The sequence below is a fragment of the Oryctolagus cuniculus genome, chromosome 2 (genome assembly GCF_051225735.1).
Source record: "Oryctolagus cuniculus isolate XC-2025 breed Fujian yellow rabbit chromosome 2, ASM5122573v1, whole genome shotgun sequence".
Taxonomy (NCBI): domain Eukaryota; kingdom Metazoa; phylum Chordata; class Mammalia; order Lagomorpha; family Leporidae; genus Oryctolagus; species Oryctolagus cuniculus.
The window spans coordinates 38191224-38217642 of NC_142868.1; the positions used below are offsets into that span (position 1 = coordinate 38191224).

General features: G+C 37.2%; 1 protein-coding gene across 16 annotated transcripts; it reads right to left on the minus strand.

Moving 5' to 3' along the window:
* Nucleotides 1-2624: 2624 nt before the first annotated feature.
* GNPDA2 (glucosamine-6-phosphate deaminase 2) lies at nucleotides 2625-26418 on the minus strand. Of its 16 annotated transcripts, none has more exons than XR_016229888.1 (8): nucleotides 26303-26418; nucleotides 22788-22949; nucleotides 16951-17052; nucleotides 15708-15890; nucleotides 12605-12668; nucleotides 9479-9663; nucleotides 6875-7049; nucleotides 2625-3928 (listed from the first exon to the last, which is right to left on the minus strand). XR_016229888.1 is itself a non-coding variant. In XM_070068177.2 (7 exons), the coding sequence occupies exons 2-7, from the start codon at nucleotides 22909-22911 to the stop codon at nucleotides 3867-3869; spliced, it is 831 nt and encodes a 276-aa protein (XP_069924278.2). In that variant the 5' UTR covers nucleotides 22912-22949; nucleotides 26303-26418; the 3' UTR covers nucleotides 2625-3866. The 16 variants fall into 16 exon arrangements, 8 of the variants coding, with proteins under 8 accessions (XP_069924278.2, XP_051698453.1, XP_051698458.1 ...); XR_016229885.1 differs by having other exon boundaries at nucleotides 26261-26388; XR_016229886.1 differs by having other exon boundaries at nucleotides 2625-6350; nucleotides 26261-26388.
* Nucleotide 26419: the final 1 nt, after the last annotated feature.

Consider the following 26419-nt stretch of genomic DNA (forward strand, 5'->3'; position numbering starts at 1 on the left):
CTAGGATCCTGAAGCCAAATTGTGTAGTCTCAAATTTGTGTTCATTAACTCACTAGTAAGGTGACCTTGGCCACATAACTCACTTTTGTTTCTTTAGTAAAATCAGGATTATACCACTGCTGCTTCCATAGGTTCTTAATGAAGGTTTGGTGAGACAACACATTTCAAATGATTCAGAAGGGTACATGACGCATATTAAGCACTCAGTGAATTATAACTTTTTGTCTTCATGTATTTTTTTATTACTGATACTGAAAGGTCTCATACTTAATTAGTCCATCTAGTTAAAGTGGTTGGTACTAGCAACACTGTAACTAAAGACAGCTTAGTTATATAAATTTCATAATGGAAAAGACTGAGCTTTTAGGTAAATAACCTACCAAGGATCACACAACCTATAAATGGCTCTATTAACTTCTAAGCTCTTAAATCCTATGTTTACTCAGTGCACAAACCAGAATACAGATTGTATTGTAACAAGATAAAATAATTTAGCTATTAATTTTTTTGGCTTCTACATTGAATCTTTTAGGATTAAGAATAGCAGTAACTGAATTATACTAAGATTGTTAAGAGATTTTAAAATGTTAAGACAGTGGGGATGTGCCTAAAATTATATGTAGAGGTTATTCTTTAATTTAGTCTAGTTGTGTAAGTTAATCAGCTCATGTACCTTCTTCCTTGTAGCTTAGAGAACACAAATATGGAACTCTATGACAATAGTATTTTAAATAATGGCAGTGTAATTCCCTAGGCAAAATTTCTGTCCAGGGAAAGTTTCAAGTTGGTACCTGTCACATAATATGGAATAGGTATATGGTACTTAGTCTTTGTATATTTTAAATTCAGACAAATTTTATCCTTTAGTCTGTGACTCTTTAGAAAAGTCTTATTTGTACCAATAGTACAAAAAAACCATTTTCCAGATCTTAGCATAAACTTAACTTTCCTCTCCAGGCCACTTTTCCAATCAGATGATTTCAGTTTAGAGTTGTGTGTCTTCTAAATGTTTTCCCCAGAAAACCTAATCATTAGTAAGATTTTAACAAACATGAAAATGTTTAGGGGCAGCCTTTTGGTCTAGTACATGTCTTAAGATGCCTGTGTCCCATGTTGAAATATCTGGGTCTGAAACTCTGCTCCATTCCAGACTCCAGCGTCTCGCTTATAGACCCTGGGAGGCATTTGGGTAGTGGCTTATGTGATTGAGTTACTGACACACACATGGGAAACAGGGACTGAGTTCCCAGTTCCCAGCTTCAGTCACCTCCCCTCCACCCATTTCAGGCAGTTGGGGAGTGAACCAGTGGGTGTGAGCTCTTTGTTTCTGCAACTCAAATTTCATTTTAAAAACAATACTCTTTTTGGGGATTGATTGATTGATTTGACACACAGTTACACAGAGAAGCAGAGAGAGAGTGAGATCTTCCACCCACTGGTTCACTCACTTCCCGATTGGCCTCAGCAGCCAGAGCTGCGTGGATCTGAAGCCTGGAGCTTCCTCGGGGTCTTTCCACATGGGTGCAAGGGCCCAAGGACATGCGCCATCTTCCACTGCTTTCCCAGGCCATAGCAGAGAGCTGGATCAGAAGTGGAGCAGCCGGAACTTGAACTGGTGCCTATATGGGATGCCAGCACTGCAGGTGGCGGCTCTTCCCGCTACATCACAGCTCTGGCTCCAAAACAATATATTTTTGAAAAAGCATTTAAAAATGTACCCACACATTTTTTAAAACATGTTTAAGCAATGATAAAGTAGCCACCAGAGCTACTGGCTTCCCTTATTTACTCTTAATAACTGAGGGGAAGATGACAAGACTGACTTACTGCGTAAGTTCACAGTTATTGACAGCTGGGATTCAAACAATAGCTTCTTTTTGGAAAATATGTATTTATTTGAAAGGCAGAGTTTACAGAGAGACCTTCTATCCACTGGTTCACTCCCCAAATGGCTCTAACAGTGGGAGCTTGGCCCAGGAGCTTCTTAAATTTCTCCCATGTGGGTGCAGGGTCCCAGGTACTTGGGCCATCTTCCACTGCTTCCCAAATACATTAGTATGGAGTGCGATCAAAGTGGAACAGCCAGGACTTGAACTGGTGCCTTTAAATCACAAAATAATTGGTGAACTATGCACTAAAACATGTATTTTTAACTTTTTCACTATTATGCCATACATATGACCTTCTAAGGTAGGGTAATTTGATGTAACAATTTGTTACTATTACCAGAAGTGGGAGAGGAAGATGTTACCAATTCATTACTCATCTATTTTATCTTTATTTTATTTATATGAAAGGCAGACAGTCATTCTCCCATCTGCTGGTCCATTTCTCAATGCCCGTAATAGCTGAGATGGCGCCAGGCCAATCCAAGAGCTGAGAACTGAATTGGAGTCTCCCACATGGATAGCAGAGGCCCAACTAAGCCATACCTGCTGCACCAATGGTGCACGTTAATGGGAAGCTGGAATCCAAAGTCAAGTCTGGAACTGAACCCAGGCACTTGGATATGGGATGCAAGTGTCCAAATGGCTAAAGACCTGACACTCCTAAGGAATTTAAAATCTATTTATAAGGCTATTAAAATGTCATCATCTGGAATTAAAGCAGCATATTTACCCTTGTTTTATTTGTATTTCATTTTTTATTAATATTTTAAGCTTAACTGAAGTACATTATAATCACAATAAAGTATTTAGATTATATATAATGGTTCTTCTACCAGGCAGGCTTATAAATACAAAATAAAATAATACAAAGGCAAGAGTGCATTGCTTTTACTGGCCATGGAATTAACACTGACAAATGACAGGCAGAGATACTGTTCCTAATGGCAAACCACAAGTAAATGCAGGCTTACAGGTACTAATTTTTGAATTCTCTCAAATGCAAGTGTTAATTTCACTTCTGGAAATGAAATTTAGATAACTTATTTGTTTGCTATAAGCTTTATTTGAGATAAAGATAGAAAACAATAGAATTTTATTTGCACTTTCATTATGCAAGTTATGGCAATCTAAAATAGTTTACAATTTAATTTCATATTATTCTTTTAGGCATTTGATATATAAGAAATAAAGCTAATCATTTATGAAGTATAACAACAATCAGAAAATAGTCTTTTTAAAAGAGTTTTCTTACATATGTTGCTATCTAGATATAAAGCTCTTAACTGCCAAGATTCTTAAAGTAAGGGCATGAACCCAAGCCATTAAATAAAAATCACAGCGTATTTATAAAAAAGTGCTATAGAAGAAGGTGCACAAAAACATGCACTTACACATATGTTCAAAAGGATGTAAACTGTACTTTTAGGCACTGTCATCTCTTCTTATTTCCTTTACAAATAACAGCAGGACGGTTGATGTCCAAATGCTACTGCAGGAAGATATGTAAGGCAACCACGTGCAGAAAAGCATGTATATAATGCACAGGAAATACAAGGATAGCATTCTAAAAGGAAAGGTTTGTGGTGATGGTTGATACTTGAAAGGCTTGGAGTGTAATCTTGTAATTAAAAATCTGTGATTGCCGCTGGAGTCCTGTCACAATTGGTATCTTATGTGCACATCTTTACCTTTAAAATGATTTTAAACAGGCAGAAATTTCATTTTTACGCTGTTTTATAGGTGGTGATGTGGCTTCTGTACTTCATAATTAATAGTCAATTGTGTAAGCCAACTACTCCTAAACCCTAGTGTAAAACAGACACTAATTCTAAATATGGAATGTTTAACATACGTGTTGGACTTATTTAAAAAGGCAATTTTCTGAATTCCCCATGCTTTATCATATTGCATAGCTGAAAATTCATCTACTACTTAAAGTGTTCTGTTCATTCAAGCAGACTTTTGCTTCAATCTCCTTCAATCTCCTTCTTTCATACTGTGTAGTGGATCCACAAGTTTATTGTGCACATGCATTAGACCTTAAAGAAAAGAAGCACAGTCCTAGTTGTGGTTTTGTTAATTTTGAACTACTTCATTTACTTTAAGATACAAGATGTATAAGATATAGTATATATATCTGGTTTCCATCTTAAAGAAATGGTTAAGTTTATTGAAAAAAATGCAAAGAGAAACATTTCAGAATGTTTAAACTACCTAGTAAATACTAATTCACAATTACTAGTATTGTAAATACTAATTTAAAGTTATTTACAAAACAGTGTAGATATAGAATTGTGCAGGTACAGAATTAGTAACAGTTATCCAGAGAGCTTCAGTATGAGGAGATAAATGTGATCACTGACTTGGTAAATGCATTCTAATTATATCTAAGAGTTTATGTTGATTTGATCTTCTGGGAGTTCCTCTACTACACTCCAGGGAGGGGCTCAAAATGGCTGTCATACTAGGGTAGCTTTAGTTCTCCAACGTAATCCTATCTGTTCACGTAGCAAATTGTTCTTCTGTTATTTTGGCACATGTGTACTGATGACAAAGGTTGATCAGATTAACCCATTCCACACTGAGGTTTACTAAAATACAAAATAATAATTTAGAGTAGAAATTTAAATTTAAGTAGATTTAAAATTTCATTTTATAATTACTATGTATGTTTTTGACTGCTTATTAAAGCTTCCTGAGAATTAACTTATTTTCTAGTTACTCATATCCTATATTTCTTTTGAAAATTTTTTGAAAATACTGTGACCTAATTAACAAATGAAAGAGCTTGTATTTTGGAGGTTAATGATATCTGTTTTGTCAGAAAATGGTATTATTAGACTGAGAATATACGAAACTTGTTAGAAGAGTAAATATTTCTTGTTAGGAAGGCTGCAAAAAAGCACTCAAAAATCAAGTCTGTGAGGGAGACCAACTTTAGGGGGTATGCAAAGAGCACTGATGTGTTCCCCAAAAGACAAACGCTGAGAAGCCTCTTCAAAGGAGGGAAGGGAGATAAGCACTCCATTCCTCTGGTAAAGGGAAATGAGAGAAGGCTACCTTCTCCATAGCATACTGTAGGGTCTAATCACAAAGGACAACAAAGATTAAACACAATTTCAGCCATGTTATTTTGAAGATATGTAATTTTCTAGGGAGTCACCCTATAAGGATAATTTTCATACTTAATATATTATGTGGGAGACCACGATGAAGTTCCTGGCTCCTAGCTTCAGCCTGACCCAGCCTCTGGCTGTTTCAGTCATGTGAAGAGTGAACCAGTGATGGAAGATCATGTTCTCTGTCTCTTCTTCCCTCTCCATCACTCTTTCAAATAAATAAATCTTAAATAATGTTAGTTCACTTAATGGAAGTAAAATAGTGCTCTCATTAAACTGTTGTTATAAGAATAAAGTAAATAAGTATGCATTAGAACAGTGCCTGGTCATAGAAGTACGGCTGTTATTAAATACTCATTATAATGTAAAAATTTTCTGATAACAAATTGTGGGGGTCAGTGCTTTGACTTAGCAGGTAAAGCCACTGCCTGCAGTGCTGGCATCCCATATGCATGCTGTGTCTCAGCTGCTCCACTACTGATCCAGCTCCCTACTAATGCACCTGGGAAAGCAGCAGAAGGTGGTCCAAGTCTTGGGCCCCTGCACCTACGTGGGAGACCCAGAAGAAGCTCCTGGCTTTGTATCAGCTTAGCTCTGGCCATTTCAGCCATTTGGGGAGTCGGCCAGTGGATGGAAGACCTCTTCTGGATCTCTCTCTCTCTACCTCTGCCTCTCTTTAACTCTGCCTTTCAAATAAATAAATCTTTAAAAAAACATTGGACAAAATCAGACTAATGCAGATATTTAGCATATTAATACTAGAAAAAGACCATGTTAGATCAATCTCCTTAAAACTGGCACTTTAATTTATGGATGAGGATTTTTTTTTTATTAACTAAAAAGGAATCTAATATTTGTAATAAATCTGAAGGACTACCTGGAAATATATGAGTAAATCTCTATCCAGGAGCTCTGCCCTATTCATAACTCATCACTGAGGTGATTCTTATAAAGCACCAATTACATCAAGCATATTTAATTTTTTTATACTCAACCTGGTAAAGTAAGGCTGAGAATTACTGAACAAGACTACAGGAAAAGGTTAAAGGAAAATCAACATGTAAATGTCTGCAAACTCCTGTTTCCCTGTAGAGTTTATTCCATCCTATTTCAACATTTAGCCACTATCACTTTATTTATTTAAAAGGGAGAGAGAGAGACAGAAATGTCTTATCTGCTGGTTCACTCTCCAAAAATGCCTGCAACAGTTGGGCTAAGGCCAGGCTGAAGCCAGGAGCCAGGAGTTCCATGTGGGTCTCCCATGTAGATGTCAAGAATCCAAGCACTTGGTCCTTCATTTGTGTATAGCAGAAGTTGGATTGGAAATATGGAGCACCTGGGACTGGAATCAGGGAATATGATATGGGATGTGAGCTTCCCATGTTTCATAACCTGCTATACCCCAATACCTGCTCCCTTCATAATTTTAATATCTGGGAATACATTTGTTTGAAATTATGAAAATAAAACCTTTGATTAGGTTCTAAACATTGTGAGGAAGTGGGGTTGAGGGACTTCTGGTAAATATGAAAAGAAAATCAGAAAGGGTATAGATGCATTTCCTTTTTGGGTGATTTCTACATACAATATGAAAGTAAACTATTTAAAAAATTCTGAGTCTCAAAAAATGCCTTTACTGAAAATACAGACTGAAGATACTCTATTCTTGAAACAAAAGTAGGAAACTATCCTAGCAGCTACAGTTATCTGAGGTGAAAAGTTTCTATTTTTGAAAGACCTATCTATGGTCAGTACAATGGTTTTTAATAGGCAACGGTGTAGAATTTAACTCAACAGTCATACTAAGTTTTAACTGTCCTCTACAATAGAAAATCTCACAGTCTACTTCTGAAATTCAGTGCTCACCTTTAAAGTATTTCACAGTTTTAACTCTTAATTCTAATGTAGCATCTTCATCACATACAAAAATAGTTCGAGGGTGTTGCTGGAAAGCTGAAACAGTCCACATATGATTGACTCCCTCTTCTATTGCTTTGTACAGGGCAAATGCTTTGTGTGCGCCTGTTATGAGGATCATTACCTGCAAAATCATGAACATCATTTTTAATTAGTAGTTAAAAATGTGACAAATGAGTAAGAACTATTTGTTTAGAAGCAGATTTTTAACTGATATTCCTCTGATACAAAAATAAATAGCTCCCCAATTTCTTCATAGTTCAAACTCCTTATTTCTTCTTGTTAAGGTAACAGGTAAACACAAAGTGCTTCTCATTTAACAAGCAAAATAGTATCTTGCCTAGGGTTGTAAGTAAATATACTGTAATATCTATGATTATTAGTAAAATACATACTGATACATAAGAGACCTGGGCAAATATGAAAAAGACACAAAAGGGCTCATTTGAAAAAGCAGAATGACATGCCTTTAAAGAATTATATAACCTGGTCAAATCCATTAAAAGTAACAAATCATTTCAGAAAAACAAAAGAAAATGAAAACAAAAGATATTGAAAGAGTAATCGGCCGGCGCTGCGGCTCACTAGGCTCTCTCACTCTCCTTTTCTTTATTTTTAATTTTTTTTTTTTTTTTTTTTTGACAGGCAGAGTGGACAGTGAGAGAGAGAGACAGAGAGAAAGGTCTTCCTTTTTGCCATTGGTTCACCCTCCAATGGCTGCCGTGGCCAGCGCACTGCTCTGGCACACCGCGCTGATCCGATGGCAGGAGCTAGGTACTTATCCTGGTCTCCCATGGGGTACAGGGCCAAAGCACTTGAGCAATCCTCCACTGCACTCCCTGGCCACAGCAGAGAGCTGGCCTGGAAAAGGGGCAACCGGGACAGAATCGGGCGCCCCGACCGGGACTAGAACTTGCTGTGCCGGCGCCGCAAGGCGGAGGATTAGCCTAGTGAGCCGCGGCGCCGGCCACTCTCCTTTTCAAATAAATAAAGTGATAGTTGCTAAATGTTGAAATAGGATGGAATAAACTCTACAGGGAAACAGGAGTTTGCACAGACATTTACATGTTGATTTTCCTTTAACCATTTCCTATAGTCTTGTTCAGTAATTCTCAGCCTTACTTTACCAGGTGAGTATAAAAAAATTAAATATGTTGGGGTGCCGGATTCTGTCCCGGTTGCTCCTCTTCTAGTCCAGCTCTCTGCTGTGGCCTGAGAGTGCAGTGGAGGATGGCCCAGGTCCTTGGGCCCTACGCCCACATGGGAGACCAGAAGGAAGCACCTGGCTCCTGGTTTCAGATCGGCGCAGTGTGCCAGCTGCAACATGCTGGCCATAGCGGCCACTTGTTGGGTGAACCAACGGAAAAAAGGAAGACCTTTCTCTGTCTCTCTCTCTCTTACTGTCTAACTCTGCCTGTCAAAAAAAAAAAAAAAATTAAAAAAAGTAATCTAGAGAAATCTGAAGATTGTTTTATTGAACATATACTATCTAAAGTTGTCTTGGAACAAAAACTAGATTTAAAGGATTAGGCTTTTACTCAAAGGAGAGACAGTCTAACCCATATGTATACAAACTACAGAAAATCCAAGCTCTTGATCTCAAATCCATAACTGCCTATGAAATAATTCAAAGAACATATGAAAATATGGGTACATGTGTCAAAATGAATCATCATCTTTAGCAGTGAATTTGAATTTTACAATTCAACCAATACAAGTTATGTGATGTAAATTCTCAAATGTGATTTTTTTCCTTATAGTTGTTAAAAATAAATGTTAAAGTTATTATAGTTCTACAATGTAACTATATAGAAACTATTCCCAACAAGTACTAAATATCTACCCTGGGACAGGCCGTGTTGGGTGTTTGATATCATGATCCAAAATCTCATTTTTTCCTCTGAACCTGTTAAGTCCTGCTACTAGAAACAGTTTTGGGTTTCCATATAATTTAATCAATTATAGTCAAGACCTGATAGAATCTGTTGTTTTCAAGGAAGGAAACGGCAGCCCAATTAAAAACTTTAAAATTAGGCAGATTCTACTACTCAGAGCTCTTACATTTTCAAATATACCAAATTTGATCTAACTCTCAACAAGGTTCTTTTTTGCTAGAAACCAATTGGGTTATATTTCCTATATTTAGTCAAGAAGCACTTTATGGTAAATCATCCTGAGGATTCAAAAATAGGGTAGAATGACTAGCACTGAATCTTTGTCCCAATAGTCCTTTCACAAGACTTTGCAATAACACACACACACACACACACACACATATCTGATCAGTGAGATTTTAAAACCCCAAACTGTGAAGCAAGAATAGGCAAGTGAAGCAGTAACTAAAAAGATGTGGTACTTACGTCTTAAATTACAGTTCTGAAAAACTTAATTTATTTGGTTCCTAAATATGGTAATGTTACTAAACAAAAGTTACTAAACTAAAAACTAGGAAACAATTTATACTGCAAATACAACACAACTAAAATGTCACTTATTCCACTCCAAAATAGATAAACATCAAAGTGAAAAGATCAAAGAACATTTAATTCTTACTTCTCTAGCATCCATCACTGTCCCCACACCAACAGTTAGAGCCATAGTTGGCACTTTTGATAAATCTCCATCAAAATATTTAGCATTTGCCAAAATAGTGTCCATTGCTAAAGTCTTTAATCTTGTCCTTGATACTAAACTGGATCCTGGCTCATTGAAAGCAATATGACCATCTGGACCAATTCCTTTCAAAAGAAATACACAAACACACAAATGTACATATAAAGTAAACAGGGTTTCTCACAGATATAAAAGCATTTGCTCAAAGTCTTATGTGGTTCAACAGAAAGGAAAGAGTTATAAACACACTTACCTTGTTTCATTTTATAGCTAGATTCCTAATACTGCATTAAAATATTTGTCTCTATATTTGATTCAATAGATATTTCCATGTTTTCTGTAATGCTTAGCATTGAGCTACCATGATTCAAATGATAGCAGTAAAATTAAGCATTAGCTTATTTTAGTATACTTCAGAGCTTATAAAGCACTTTCACATGCATATTCACCAATTTTTTTAAGACAAAAGGAAACTTGGAAGCTTAAGGAAAACACGATACTTATTTAGGTTAAAATTTAGCAAATACTAAACTAAGACAGGAATCAAATCTAAGTCTGTGATTCCCAACTCAGTGGCCTTTAAATTCATATTTCACTCTAACTGCTTCTACTCCAGAAGCGGTAACTAAACAGTGAACCTATTTCTAGTTTCCTTACTTTCAAAAATGTATAGAGTAGATAAAATATTATCTATAGCAGCAATTTTTTCAAAATTTTGACTATTTTAATAACACTCAACACTCTAATCTGTTATTTACTGTACCTACAGATACACACAGATATATAAGAATTGCATGAACTCATACTTACCCTTAGAAGCCATTCAAGCTACTTTCTATTACATTCTGTTTCATTAACAAAACAAACAAAAAGGGAATTCTAGATGCAACAGACTACTGATGAAATAAACTGATAATGATGGGTGACAATCAGTTTCAAAAACACTGCTTTACAGAGACCTACTGCCAGCTCTAATGTTCTAACATTGCCTCTAAAATACAGATAAGAATGTAGTACCCCTTATTTGGAAGAAATGGGAAACAATTCTTTTCATGAAATCAACAATCTTTCCATGAAATAAATCAAGTTTTATGAACATATGCCATAGTAATTAGTCAGATTCTGGCAAACTCAATCAAAAACTAAACCTGCAAGTTCTCGAGTCATTAAAATATCTTTTACATTTATATTCTGTACATTTACTTTGATGCAAAGACAGGTATACACCTTACAGACACACACCATACAATATGTAACTCCAGCAAAATTTCCCAAAGCCCAGGTATATGACAGAGTAACCTGGTTTTGAAGAATGAAGGAATAAAATATTCTATAAAACAGATATAGTTTCCAAAAGTACAACAATCTAAGAACTTTTAATGTGGGCACATACATTTTGAATGTGAGGTCCTAGATGTGTTTACAACAGTAGATTACTTCTACTAATCTGTTTATAAATTATAATTATAGATGCATATTTCTCTCTACATTTGTAAGTGTTCTATTTCTCCTCTTAGGTATACATATGTACAAATATTTATATTTCTCTATATATGTGAAAAGAAAGGATGAAATCAGGAAAATAAAGCTCCAGAAAAAAATAAGTTTACTAAGATTAATACTCTCAGATGACTTGGGCCACGCAGATGTGTACAGGTAGGCTGAAATTATAAGCAAAGATTAATAAGGGAGAAGGTATACATTCACTTATTGCCATCGTTAATTAAAAACTGAGTTTCCTGCTAAAAATTATTTTTAATGCAGTAAATTCTTTAAAAAAATTATATACTCATTAATTTGAAAGGCACTGAGTGAGACAGTTTTCCTCCTCTGGTTTATTCCCAAAATATCTGCAATGGCCAGAGCCCAAGCAGACCAAAACCAGGAGCCAGGATTTCAATCTGTGTCTCCCAAATGGGTGGCAGGGACTTAGCCACTTAAGTCATCACCTACTGCACACCAGTGTGTGTATGAGCTGGAATTGAAAGTGGAGTCAGGACTTGAACCCAGGCACTCAAATATGGATGTGGGTGTCCCAAGCAGTGTCTTAAAGGCTAGGCCAAGTGGCGTCTCAAATGTGGCCAATTTGTATTTGGCCTCTAGGTCTACATTAAGACATTAGTACCACTATGAAACAGCTCCAAAGCTCAGCATATAAATTATATGTCTCCCCAGTATTCCCAACTCCTGCAGGCAGAATATAAATTTCATGAAAGTCAGGACTTCCTCTTCATTACTGTATCTTTACCATTTAAAATAACATATGCATGGGTGGCACTCAATAAATAATAATTGAATAAATGAATGATGGTTGCTATTCTTTGGTCTTGTAGTATAATCTCTCAATTTCTCTTCTGCTATGTTCTCACTACAGAAGCTAAACAATTACAGTTCTTACACAGAGTGTTTGTGTTCTAGATAAGCACTTGTCCCAAGTTGAACCAATCAGAATCTCTTTCCCAGTTAGAATTTTGACTATGGATCTAGAAAGAAGGCATCTAGAACTGAAGCACTGGACGATAGCACTGCAGGGACAAGGGTGATCAGAGCCTAATTCTAAGATCTCGGGTTCCAAAGAATTGGTTGTTTTAACTCTTCCTTCAGTTTTGTGCTACCCCAATATCATTCCAGTTCATTTACTTTCAGTCAACTGCAGTTACTGGCAAACCAAATAATCCAATTATGTAACAGAAGGTTAAAGATCTCCTCCACCTTTTTTTTTTCTTTTTTAAAAAACAAAGAAAAAAAATGGTATTTTAAAAGTTAATATATTTAGGTCTTATTTATAAAAGTCCAAGTTTTATCTTAATGTTGGGGCAGGCAGGAATTCAAGATTACTCTGTCTCTTAACACTTTTGCCATCAGAAAAAAATCTAAGAACTTTTAGAATATATATTTTCTCTTTAAACTTCTCTAACAAGGTGTTAGAACTCCTGCATTAATGCCCTGGAGTGAATAATAGCAGATTAACATTCTTGAGCTCTTTTCATTCTGTTTCCAATGCAGAGGAGTAGAAAACCCCATTGTGGCTTCAAGCCCAACCTGCAATCTCTATTCCAACTTTACCTTTAATAAAGCTGATATTTTGATCCCATTTGGCACAGTTCTTAGAGTTTTTATTAACCAAACCCTGGAACAAAAGAAGGGCAAGTGGTAAGACCCAGATACCAAGCCTCATCTTGAAAATCCAATGATAATTAACCCAGATCAATAAATGCAAAGAATCAAATGAGATTCTTTTAGGAGTACACATTCAATGAGTAAAAAAGTATCCCAAAGAGGAAAAAATTCAAAGAAAATGCAGTAAGCTAACCCTTCTCTTCTTATGGACAGAGTAATTGCATCCTTCAAATGGTACAGACCCTGGGCCATCACATGACTACAGTTGAATGTTAGAGACAAGGAAACACTCTTAAATTTTTTTTTTGAAGGGGGGGGCTGAGTTAAGGAGAGAGGTAGACTACTACTGGAAACCTAACTGGTTAAAATGGTTAAAAAAAAAAGTTATTTTTAGTAAGAGTGATAGAAATAAATAATTATAATTTAGGCCCCATCTAGTTTAAAGAGAGAAAGGAGATGGTTTACAGTGAGAAAACATACCAAGAAAATTAGCAAACAAGAAATGATTTAAAGCTATGTGTAAAGGAGTGATTTCTACCACAAATATTGGATAAGAGTTGCTGCCTTAAACAACACATTAAGCTAAGAATGCTTCCTGGAAAGCAGGACAAAAGTACAAAACAGAGTTAAAACAGTTCTTATCAGATTTTTACCCTCAATAAATTCCATTTCCTTGTACTGAGTCTGCAAGGGATTTGTCACATGGATGCATGTGAGAGTTAATAAATAGGGGAAAAAAAGGCCACTAATTAAGACATTCTTCAGTCATTTTCAATGAACCTCTAACAACTAATATACTTTTAAGGCATAAAGCAAAAGAGTGAAAACATTCTTGATACAACTAAGATAAAGAGTTGAGGTATATTATATTACATTAATTCTATTTCATTTAGTATGGAGTTTACCAAATCTAAAGAGTGGGGATTCAGTACACTCTCAAACATTCTCACTGGATTTTGTGTTAGCCTTGATATTAGCAGGTACAAATGGTCATTACCTCAAAATTAAACCAAATGAAAAAATTTGGAATATGTATCAGTAATCTACAGAATTACTAATGTAATATTAGTAAATTTTATTCAAAACATAGATAATTTTCTATTTTAAAAATCAAAACTTGGACTTACTCAGATTAAAGAAAAAAAAAACATTACCAGTCTATTTACACACAAAATATATAGTACTGGCATTGGCTCTGTTATTTATATAGATATCTGGATGTCCACAAGTAATTTGGTTAAAAACCTCAAATTCTATAAACTGAGGCACAACTATGTCAGCATCTTCATTTCAGAGAAAAGAGAAGACTGTAGTAATAAAGAGTGCCAAATACACATCAATATATATGTGTGGTTTTAGACATGTAAAAGTGTGATTAACTCTCACAAATTTTACAATGGTTAATATTAATCCTGTTTTATAAGTGATTTAATTATACTGACAACCAACTACCTCAACCATACTTGGCCACTTCAGCCATAAATTATACTAAATACAGCTTTAGTTTATGTAATTTTGAGTAGTTTTCCAACAAATTACAAACATATATATACAATTTTGTTAATTTAGAACATTAGTATTTTTAGTTGAACATTAAAGAATCTGACAAAAAAATTTCTTAGTTGATATTGTACTATTCTGATGGCAGCTATCTAATCTGTTTCAGATGTTTCATACTGATAACAGAAAACCATGTTGTTACAAAGAAACTGTTCCTCCTATTGTAGATTCCGCCCACATGTGTGTGCGCGTGCATATGTGTGTGTACATATATATAATATTTCAAACAGTATTTGGTTATATATGTATATTACCTATATTTGGTATTTGGTTAATTAAACATTCATTTTCATTTTGGAATTTATTAAGCCAATTATGCAGCTTAACTCATTAACTAAAGGCTGATGATAAAGTCTTACAACATTCTTAAATGACTTTCTCAAGAGATGAAGCCATTTAAATGATCTGCCCACTTGTTCCTCATGTAAACTTATATTCAATTCTGTAATATAATAGTAGGTTTGACTGGACTTCTAAAGAAGTGCTAAAGAGAGAAACTTATCATTTAAGAAAAGGAACAGATCACTCCTCTCTTAAAATATGATAAACTGTTAACCTTAAAGAGGTAATTATAAGATTTTAACAGAGGTACCTTGAGAGGTACCAGCCTTTCAAGGAACAATTTAAGTAATTCTGATTGTTAACTCTTAGAATCTTCAGATAATTCTGATGAAAATAAATTAGAAACAACCAGCTGAATAGGTGGGTTCATACTGTCACTGGTGTTCATTTCATATTGCACAATGGTTAGGATGATTTTTTTTTTTTTTTACAGGCAGAGTGGACAGTGAGAGAGAGAGACAAAGAGATCGTTGGTTCACCCTCCAATGGCTGCCGCAGCCAGCGCACTACAGCCGGTGCACTGTGCTGCTCCGATGGCAGGAGCCAGGTACTTATCCTGGTCTCCCATGGGGTGCAGAGAGCTGGCCTGGAAGAGGGGCAACCGGGACAGAATCCAGTGCCCCGACTGGGACTAGAACCCGGTGTGCCGGCGCCGCAAGGCGGAGGATTAGCTTAGTGAGCCGCGGCGCCGGCCAGGATGATTTTTATTTAAATTAAAATTGGAGAGCCGGCGCCGTGGCTCAATAGGCTAATCCTCCACCTTGCGGCGCCGGCACACCGGGTTCTAGTCCCGGTTGGGGCGCCGGATTCTGTCCCGGTTGCCCCTCTTCCAGGCCAGCTCTCTGCTATGGCCAGGGAGTGCAGTGGAGGATGGCCCAGGTGCTTGGGCCCTGCACCCCATGGGAGACCAGGAAAAGCACCTGGCTCCTGGCTCCTGCCAGGATCAGCGCGGTGCGCCGGCTGCAGCGGCGGCCATTGGAGGGTGAACCAGCGGCAAAGGAAGACCTTTCTCTCTCTGTCTCTCTCTCTCACTGTCCACTCTGCCTGTCAAAAAAAAAAAAAAAAAAAAAAAAAAAAATTAAAATTGGAAGACACTGAATTAAAACATTAGTAGGTAAATGCTTATAGACAAGATATTTTCATATACCTCCGACAAAAAGATCTATTCCTCCAGCTTCTTTAATTTTCATTTCAAATGCATCACATTCTGCTTGTAAATCCGTAGCATTCCCATCAAGGATATGAGCATTCTTAGGATCAATATCAATATGCTTAAAAAAATTATTCCACATGTACGAATGGTAGCTTTCAGGATGGTTTCTTGGAAGTCCTAAATATGAAATTAATCAATAAAATTTAACTCATTCCAGAAATAAATCTAAACTTTCTTTTTCTGCAACAAATGCCACTTGAAATAGAACCTTTTTATGCCATATTCTATTTAATAGCACTTTCTGTGCAATATGTGCGTATTAAAGGCCCAGCATCTTATCACTTTACATATATGTATAATGCAATTAACTTATAAAACATCTATGGAAACACTATTATCATTCTCATATTATTGATAAATGAAACACAAAGAACTTTTCTCAAGTCACAGAGTCCTACAGAGAGGCCAGGATTCAAACACAAGAAGTCTAGTTCATGTACAAGTAACCACCTTACTCCACATCTCAAAAACACAAAATTTTAATCAATGGAACAGACTTTTTTTAAGCTCAAAATAAATTAATTAGCTAATTCAACTGAAATGTTAGCCATGTTCATCATCTATTTTTCTTACACACGTGCAAAGTATATTGAATCAGTTTTTTTGACTATCACATTACCATTAAAAACATTCCTATATTTATCTTTTAATACAGTTTCAAAATAATACAGAACTTTCCAGGTAAGTAAAAAAAATGTTAAATACATTATAAAAGCTACACAGTTAAAATACAGTCTTTTATTTAAAAGTCTTTATTTTACTAATTATTTTTATATAAAATTACTTAAATTTTTCCCACAACAATGATTTTTAACTCTGCTTTAAGAATTAAAAAAAAAAAAGGTATCAAGAAATGAAAATGACTGGCTCAAAGTTACATGACAATCACTTCTCGGCCTTTTGGCTAAGATCAAGTGCAAAGTTACATGATGGATAACTGACAAGAGCCCAAGATGAATGATTTCTAGTCCCGGATTCTTCCCACTACACTGAGCAGTCATCACAAAAATACAGATTTTTACATAAACTCCCAATCTTATCACACAGTAGGACATTTTATTCCACAGATATACTCTTATATCCAAGATATAAATTAAAGTAACAATATTCTGAAAATATATTCATTTTACTGAAAAGCAAATATACTGCATATCCAATAGATTCAAATATAGCTTACCTACATATTCATCCATATTAAAGGTCTTCACATATTTAAAAGAAAGGTCTCCATTTTTGTGATATTCTATTAGCTTTTTATAGCATCCTAAAGGTGTACTCCCTAAAACAGATAAAGATTCCATTTTCTAACATCAAATAAAAATCATTTTAAAAACATTTATACTTACTTCATTTATTAAATAATCTATAACTTACTAGATAAATGTTAATTTAAATACATTTCAAATTACAAATAAACATTGAACCGATGTCTTTACAATAGTTTGAAACATTAGTCGACCAGAACTTGCCTAATTAAGCTGGAAATCTGTCAATAAAAATTAAAGTTTGGAAAATTATTCCTTTATTGTTGAGTTTTTGGAACTGCTATTACATTTTAAGACAAAACTTCTGGGAAGACACTTAAATTAAAATAAAAATAAACATCCCACTTTCTGAAAGAAATGTTCTAGCGTAAATGATACATAAATAGGTCATATTAGGGCCGGCGCCGTGGCTCACTAGGCTAATCCTCCGCCTTGTGGTGCTGGCACACGGGGTTCTAGTCCCGGTCGGGGCGCCGGATTCTGTCCCGGTTGCCCCTCTTCCAGGCCAGCTCTCTGCTATGGCCAGGGAGTGCAGTGGAGGATGGCCCAAGTGCTTGGGCCCTGCACCCCATGGGAGACCAGGAGAAGTACCTGGCTCCTGCCATCGGATTAGCGTGGTGTGCCGGCCGCGGCGGCCATTGGAGGGTGAACCAACGGCAAAGGAAGACCTTTCTCTCTGTCTCTCTCTCACTGTCCACTCTGCCTGTCAAAAAAAAAAAAAAAAAAAAAGAATATGCTTTTTTATTTTTGCTTTAATATTTATTTATTTACTTGAAAGGCAGAGTTTCAAAGAGGCAGATGCAGAGGCAGAGAGAGAAGAGAGAAAGAGAGAGACAGAGAGATCTTCTACCTGCTGGTTCACTCCCCAGATGTTGACAACAGCCAGAGATGAGCCAATCTGAAGCCTGGAGCTTCTTCCAGATCTCCCACTTGAGAGCAGGAGCCCAAGGCCTTGGGCCATTTCCTGCTGCTTTCCAAGGCACATTAGCAGGGAGCTCGATTGGAAGTGGAGCAGCTGGGTCCTGAACGGGTAGACAAAAGTGATGGTAGCACTGCAGGTGCCAACTATACCCACTAGACCACAGTGCTGGCTCCTAGAATGTGATTCTTTTAAAAGGTTGATATTTGAAAAAGATTTGCTGGTGCTTCATTAAGTGACACCACAGAAACAAATGAATTTAGTCACTTGAGAATGGCCTGTCCGTTTTCTAAATTTGCTGTAGTTGTTTTCAATTTTAATTCCAAACTGAAAGGCTACATTCTCTGTATTCTTACAAGTGACATGGCCCTAATAATCCTGGTTGGAGTACTGATTGCCAGTAATATCACAAACCAAGACAGAACAAATACAGAATAAAAAACTGCACACAGGGGCAGGTGTTACAGTACAGTTGGTTAAGCCACCACTTGAGATGCGCGCACACGATATTGTAGTGCCTGGGATCAAATCCTGCTTCTATTTCCAATCTAGCTTCCTGCTAATGCACCTGGGAGGCAGTAAAAGCCAGTCTAAATACTTGAGTTCCTGCCACCCACTTGGGAGAACTGGATGGAACTCCTGGCTCCTGGCTTCATGCTTGGCCCAGACTTGGGTATTGCAGCCATTTGGGTATTGAACTAGAAGTTGGAAGGTCTTTCCCAATGTCTTTCACATAAATAAATAATCTCAAAAAAAAAAAAAAAAAGGAATGAAAAGGAAAAACCTGCACACAAAATATTTACTCTTGTAGAATAAAAGCAGTTGCTTCAAAAAGGTCATTAAAAATGGAAGTAAATGAATTCATTTTGGTGCAAAACCTTTTGAAATCCATGTATCATTTTTCACAGAACATATTATCCATGAAATTTAAGAATATCACTCCTATAAACCTGACAGAAATAGTCACTGGTAAAAGCACTCTCTCTCTCTCTCTCTCTCTCTCTCTCACACACACACACACACACAAAGCCACAAATTTATATGAAGGAAAACTTTAAAAGATTACCTCTCATTTGAGAGGATGGACTAAAAGTAGCTATAAATAACATTCACCATATAAGTTCAGAGAACAGCATTGTAATAGATTTTCTTAAAGTGAAGCATATATAAATTGTTTTAAAATCATGACTAACCCTTTAAAAATTAATGTGATCAAATTTTATAACTCTTTTTCAAAGAACTATAGTCATCTAACAAGAAAATTGTTTTAAAAATGGATAAATACACAGGGCCGGCACTGCGGCTCACTAGGCTAATCCTAGTGCCAAGAGGAGAATTTTGGGATTTCCCTTACTTAAGTATATATGAATAAAACTGAGAAGCTGCTACAATCTGGAGTCATTTTCTATTTTTTAATCAATAAGGCTAAAGAAAAGAAAAAGAAAGATGGTTCACAATCAACAGGTTTAAAATATTTCATTTTAATATGTGCTATTTAATAAATCATTTTTTGGAGCCGGCATTGTGACGTAGGGGGTAGACCTGCAGCCTGCAAGATCAGCATCCCATATGGATACCGGTTCATGCCCCTGCTGCTATACTTCCAATCCAGCTCCCTGCCGATGGCCTGGAGAAAGCAGTGGAGGATGGCCCACATGTCTGGGCCCCTGCCACCCACATGGGAGATGCAGATGAAGCTGCTGGTTCAGCTTCCCCAAGAGTTGGCTGTTGCAGTCATCTGGGGAGTGAACCAGAAAGAGATGGAAGATCTCTTTCTTTCTCTCTCTCTGTAACTCTGACTTCCAAACAAATAAATAAAAAAATCTTAAAAAAAATAAGTCATTTACTAACACAACTAACATTTATCAAGTGCTCACTATGATACAAATAAAACAAAGGTTATTGATAATATTTCTCATCAATAGAAACTCACAGTAAAGGGATAAAATAACCATGACACAACAAAAAGCATTATTAATCTTTTAAAAGAATATATATATATATATATATATATATATAGTGAACCAATAAAAAAAAGACTATATTCTTGCTTGTTAGAGGAAGGATCAGAGAAGATAGCACTTTAACTGAGTCTTGAAGTACTGCAATTCCAATGAAGACAAGTTGCAATTGAGAACAAAAAAAGACTGTGGGTGGTAGGAGAGAATTTAAAAATGACATGTATATGCCTACCATGTAACTAAGTGCTATGCTGCTGTTTTTATAATCACCTCATATGAATCTCAAAACCCTGAGAAACCTCTATTTCTCATTTTGAAGATGGAAGAACTGAGTTGAAACAAAGAATCTGCCAAATTATCAGTGAAGCCAGGGATTCAAATCTAGGTGTCTGGTTACAAAACTCACATAGATTTCATTCTATAATATGCTGGCAACATGAGCAAAAGCAAAGCAGCTTCTAAACTCAGTTTTTGAACTGCCAGCAGTCTGATTTGCCTCACTCAATTCAGTGCAGGCAAATGGAAGGCATAGGATTGGGAGGCAGGTCATGGTGATAGTATGCAAGCCCTTAAATGTGAAGCTCATTAAGGTCACTTCAGTAAATATGTTCCTATTGAACAAATGTTTCCTAGAAATTGTGCTTGACGGTAGAGTAATTGCAACACAGTATGTTACCTGCAATGTTACGGATGTTCAAGTTTCAAAAGCATTTGAGAGAAGAGGACATAATTAACATTGTCAATGGTCAATGAATGATAGTAGTAGGAAATGCCAACAAGGTTTTCCAGATACACTCTTGGTAGATACATTGCTAGGCAGTTATACTACTCAAAATAAAGTTGTAGCTGTAAATAAAAAAGCAGGCTTAGCACAGCTGGCATTTAGGACTCTTAAGCCTTTCTGTCCCTACACTCAACTCACTGCTTATTTCTATGTCATAATTAAGACAAAGTGATTAAGGCAGGGAGGCTGAATGTTTCCCAGGTAAAGCCTATGCAAACTAATAGAGAAGCAATGTTCAACCACCAAGGTTCACATAACAGAACTGAGAGTGATGATGGAGTATCTAAGTAAAACAAACAAACAAAAAACCCTCAAAATCTCCTTTTGCCACTCTTACCAAGATCTACAGCCCTGGGCCAAAAAAAAAATCAACAATTCACATGGAATTATATTATTTATGGAATCATCCAAGCAGAAAAGAAAATATGACTACCTTTCACACAGCTATTTTGGAATTTTGGAATGAATGGGGAGAAAAGCAGGAGAAAAAAGTCTCTTTATATAAACACGGGAAATTTAAATTTACACAGCATTTATAGTGTACAAGGGACTTACACACACCGTATCTTAATTGAGCCTCAAAACAGCATCTTAAGCTATTATAACCCTTACAGGCAAGGGTTCACAAATGTAGGGTCACATTTGTAGAATCAATGCTTTGCAATCACCCACCAAGTAGCAGCTCTGATTCTAGGTCTAACACTCATGGATGTCATGATTAACAATATTAAATAAAGTGCTGTAAGACCAAAGGACAGGGCCTGCACCGTGGTGCAGGTTAATCCTCCACCTGTGGCGTTGTTATCCCATATGGGCGCCAGTTCTAGTCCCAGCTGCTCCTCTTCCAATCCAGCTCTCTGGTATGGCCTGGGACAGCAGTAGAGGATGGCCCAAGTGCTTGGGCCCCTGCACCACGTGGGAGACCCAGAAGAAGCACCTGGCTCCTGGCTTCAGATCAGCGCTGCTCCAGCTGTTGCGGCCATTTGGAGAGTGAACCAGAGGAAGGAGGACCTTTCTCTCTGTCTCTCCCTCTCACTGTCTGTAACTCTACCTCTCAAATAAATAAATAAAATATTTAATAAAAAAAGACCAAATGACACTATGTGATAATTTTCTAAGAGAACTCTCAACAGAAAATTAAATCCAAATATATATATTTATATAATATATATTACATATATGTTACTTAAATATATATGTAATTAATGCTTAGGTTTATACCAATCTTCAAATTTTTCATTGTTATATTTCTGTAACAGGAAGAAAATAAACAGAGTGAAGGGCCAGTAAGAGAATATAAAACAGGTAAGGAGAAATTAAGAGACAATAGTAAAAATTGTAGGTACCATTTAATGATTAATTAGAAAAAAATCTAAAAAGTTATATAATAGCGAAAGTAATGTCCCTTAAAACAAAGACCATTATTTTTTTTATTTTTTTATTTTTTATTTTTTTGACAGGCAGAGTGGACAGTGAGAGAGAGAGACAGAGAGAAAGGTCTTCCTTTGCCATTGGTTCACCCTCCAATGGCCGCCGCGGCCAGCGCGCTGTGGCCGGCGCACCGCGCTGATCCGATGGCAGGAGCCAGGAGCCAGGTGCTTTTCCTGGTCTCCCATGGGGTGCAGGGCCCAAGCACCTGGGCCATCCTCCACTGCACTCCCTGGCCACAGCAGAGAGCTGGCCTGGAAGAGGGGCAACCGGGACAGAATCCGGCGCCCCGACCGGGACTAGAACCTGGTGTGCCCGCGCCGCTAGGCGGAGGATTAGCCTAGTAAGCCGCGGCGCTGGCCCAAAACAGACCATTAGAAAAAGGTACAAAATACTGTAAGCATCACTTAAGATAGGATATTTCTTGCTTGGAATTAGTAGATAAAATAGAATTTTAACAAAATAAATTTTAATAAAATGTAGATTTTTCTATACCTGTGTACACACATATATATTCATATCTGGTTTCAAATACTGATATGTTTGATCAATGCTAAGGCCAGAAATGAATACAGAAAGTATTTTACTAAGAGAAACTTAATAATTCTATAACCTTAGATAAGATGAATTTATAAAACAGAAAAAGTGGTTGATTACCTGTTGGTAAACCCAATGTAAAGTATCTGTCCTGCCCAGGTTTGAACTGAATGATCCGATTACAGATGTATTTGGCTGCCCATTCACTAGCCAAGTCATAATTTTCAAGAATTACAAGCCTCATGGTAGTGACACACAGCTTCCAGGACAAGAAATTCAAACCTGAGAAAATCACATTGGAAAACACTTTAGATACATTACAGACATTCCAACAGAAGTGTAACACAGCGATGATTTTAAAAAAGAACATTACTTTAAAAGGATACACACTTATAAAAATAAAAATGTAGTTTTAAAACAGTAATCATGGCTGTTCTCTTTTGAGCAGACACTGGCTGGGTTTTAGGCAATGGGTTATGTCATTTAAGTACATATATTAATCCTTACAACAGTCTTGTGAAATAAACCAAACACCTAATTTTAAAGGAAGAGATGAATTCACAATTTAAATTAGGTTTAACAAATAGTAAGTGAGAAAATAAAATTTAAATTAAGGCACTGTTACTACAAAGACAACATAGCACACTACAATTTAATATCTACTCTTACTAAAGTATTATAAAAGAATCCTAAAGGGAAATGAAGTAATACTCATTTGTTGATTACCAAGTCAATGGTAATAACCAAATCTTTCTTCTATTAAACTAGAACTCCACTATTCAAAACTAATTCCAATCATTATTAAATATACATCACTCCAGATATGCATGCATGCATATAGTTGGCATGCACAGAAACAATTTTTAATACGGGGACCATACTATACATACTATTTTGAATAAAAAGTGAATTTAACAAAAGAAAAATAAAAGAAAAACTGCTAATCACTGTGGGAAATTTTTCTTCATAAAAAGTAGCTTTAGTCCAGTGCCACGGCTCACTAGGCTAATCCTCCACCTGCGGCGCCAGCACCCCAGGTTCTAGTCCCGGTTGGGGCGCCGGATTCTGTCCCGGTTGCTCCTCTTTCAGTCCAGCTCTCTGCTGTGGCCCAGGAAGGCAGTGGAGGATGGCCCAGGTCCTTGAGCCCTGCACCCGCATGGGAGACCAGGAGGAAGCACCTGGCTCCGGGGTTCGGATCAGCACAGCGCCGGCCTTAGCGGCCATTTGGGGGGTGAACCAACGGAAGGAAGACCTTTCTCTCTGTCTCTCTCTCTCTCATTGTCTACCTCTGCCTGTAAAAAAAAAAAAAAAAAAAGTAGCTTTAGCTCCTAAAACATTAAGGTTAAGACAAATTATACAAATATACAAATAGTAGGAATTCAGAGTTGTAGACTGATCTACTATGAAAGATATAGACATTCACATTCTTTAAAATTTTTATTTATTTGAGAGTCAGAAAATGAGAGCGCCTATCTTTTTGTTCACATCCCAAATGCCCCCAGTGGTCAGGGGACTGAAGCCCCCTGAGAACTCATTCCAGATCTTCCATGTGGGTGGCAGAAACCCAACATCTCAGTCATCAGCACTGCATCAAAAAAAGATGCATCATCAGGAAGATGGAATCAGGAACCTACGCCAGCAAGCAGAGGCACTCCAACGTGGGACAATGGCATCCTAACCAGCATCTTAAACATCAGTTAAACATCAGGCCAAACCACCCCAACATTAGTGTTCATGACACTAACATGCACCTCCTAATATAATATCTGTAAGGTGTTACTTTTTCATTCTGTCAAGATTTATAATACTTTAACTGAATTATACAACCAGAATTCTCAGATTTTCATTCTTAGCTTTATATTTAAATGGAGCAGTCACCACCCCAATATTTTTATGACATGGCTTCAGAATCTAAGTTCTGTACCCATACATTTTACATGGAGTAATAAGTTAAATTTGTGAATGGGGGTAGAAAGTCTTATTGTAATGAACACATGGAATCAAAATGATGTCCTTAAGAATGTAATGATTTCAATTCTGACATAATAGCGAACTAAAAAGAGATAAAGATCATTTAACAGATAATAAATTAAAGTCATAAATTCAATACAATTAACAGACTCATTTTCCATTTAAATATATCAATAACCTAATGTCAAAAACAATTTCAGAGTTACACCAAAGAATGAAAAACGATTCTTGGCTGTTATGACCATCAAAAGACACATTACTTATAAGAAGAATATTCAGAAAACTGACTAATAAAAACTGAGGAGAAAGGGCATTAGGTCTTTCCAAGTGTCTTGTCCATACTTTTTCCTTAGGTCTACATACTGCTATATATATGCTAAGTCCTAAGTCAGGTTCCTCAGAGACAAAAATGATTAAGGATCCATTACGAAAGGACTTAGAATCACTTAGTATTCTCTGAAATTGTAATTTTCCTCCTTGTTTCTCAGATGCAAAAAATTCAATTTCTGAGAAGTTTACTGCTGAAGTTATAAAGCTATGAAGTGATGGAGGAAGCTGGGTTTAAAACTAAGTGTACCTGACTCAAAAAGACTCATGGTCCAAATAAATCCTTATCAGTTGACAATCACTTAGGATGCTTCTTAAAAATAGATTCTCAGGGCCCTCTCCTGGACATGATGTTTCAAAATATGGAGTCTGGAGAAACTGTAATCTAATAAATACCAGAGAGTCTTATAATTAGGTCAAAATCAGAAAAGAACACCATTGCAAAGAGATTCAAATAAATCTCTTAAGGTCTAAGCAAATTTGTGTTTGCTCTCGTTTTAAACTTTGTAGGGCACACAGTTCACCTCCAAGAGCCCCAGATGGGTCTCTCCATCCAAACCAAAAAAAAAAAAAAAATAGTTTTCACCATAGATTTTTTTGGATTTGCCTTTTCCAGTTTTTGCCAATCCTCAGAGATACAACCTGCCTTGGCCCAATGCAACTGACTGGCATCATGACCATACAGCATTCAAAAACACCGACACTGCCCCTGCCCGCCCTTCATCTTCCCTCGGTGCTGATTCATTTCGGACTTGGGGAAAGGGCTCCCGGGTACAAATCTCAAAACTTCCCACCTGGATGAACTTCCACACCACTTTGAGGTCACCTATAGGTATCTAGAGGGCAAGGAGCAAATGTAGACTCCCAGAATCTTCGCCCCCAGCTGTTCCCCACATCCCGGGACACCTGAGCTGCAAGTCTCTGAAGCTCGGACCCAACAGGGATGCCCCGGCGACGCGTGTGGGTGACCGATGCCGAGAGGGGAGAGAAGCAGCGGAAAGAGATGTGGTTCCCACCCGGAAGGCGGGCGCTGAAAACCCGGCATCTGGCAAACTATAGCGAAGGCAAACGAGGAGGAGTTTTGAGCAAGTGCGGGGAGAGATGTCAGGAGAAAGCCGCCAGAGACGAGGGGCAGGGAAGCCTCCAATTCCTGGGACAAGATCAGGCAGGTGTAAGACATGCAAGGTCGGGAACCCTATTCCTCCCCTGGCCTTGCGTCCCCCACTCGGCACAAAGTCCCTAGATGGAGCAGGCGCCAAGTCTCCTTGGGCCTCCCCCGGAGCTCACCAGCGTACCCACAAGGCTCTTCCGACGCTGGAACAGCGAGAACAACCAACCTTCAGGAACCCGAAAACGACCCCGCCCGGCGCCTGGAGCGGGAAACACAAGGACCCGGATGCAGACCCAGGCGCAGCAAGGGTCTGCGGCGCGGTTGGTCGGCGCTGCGCGTGCGC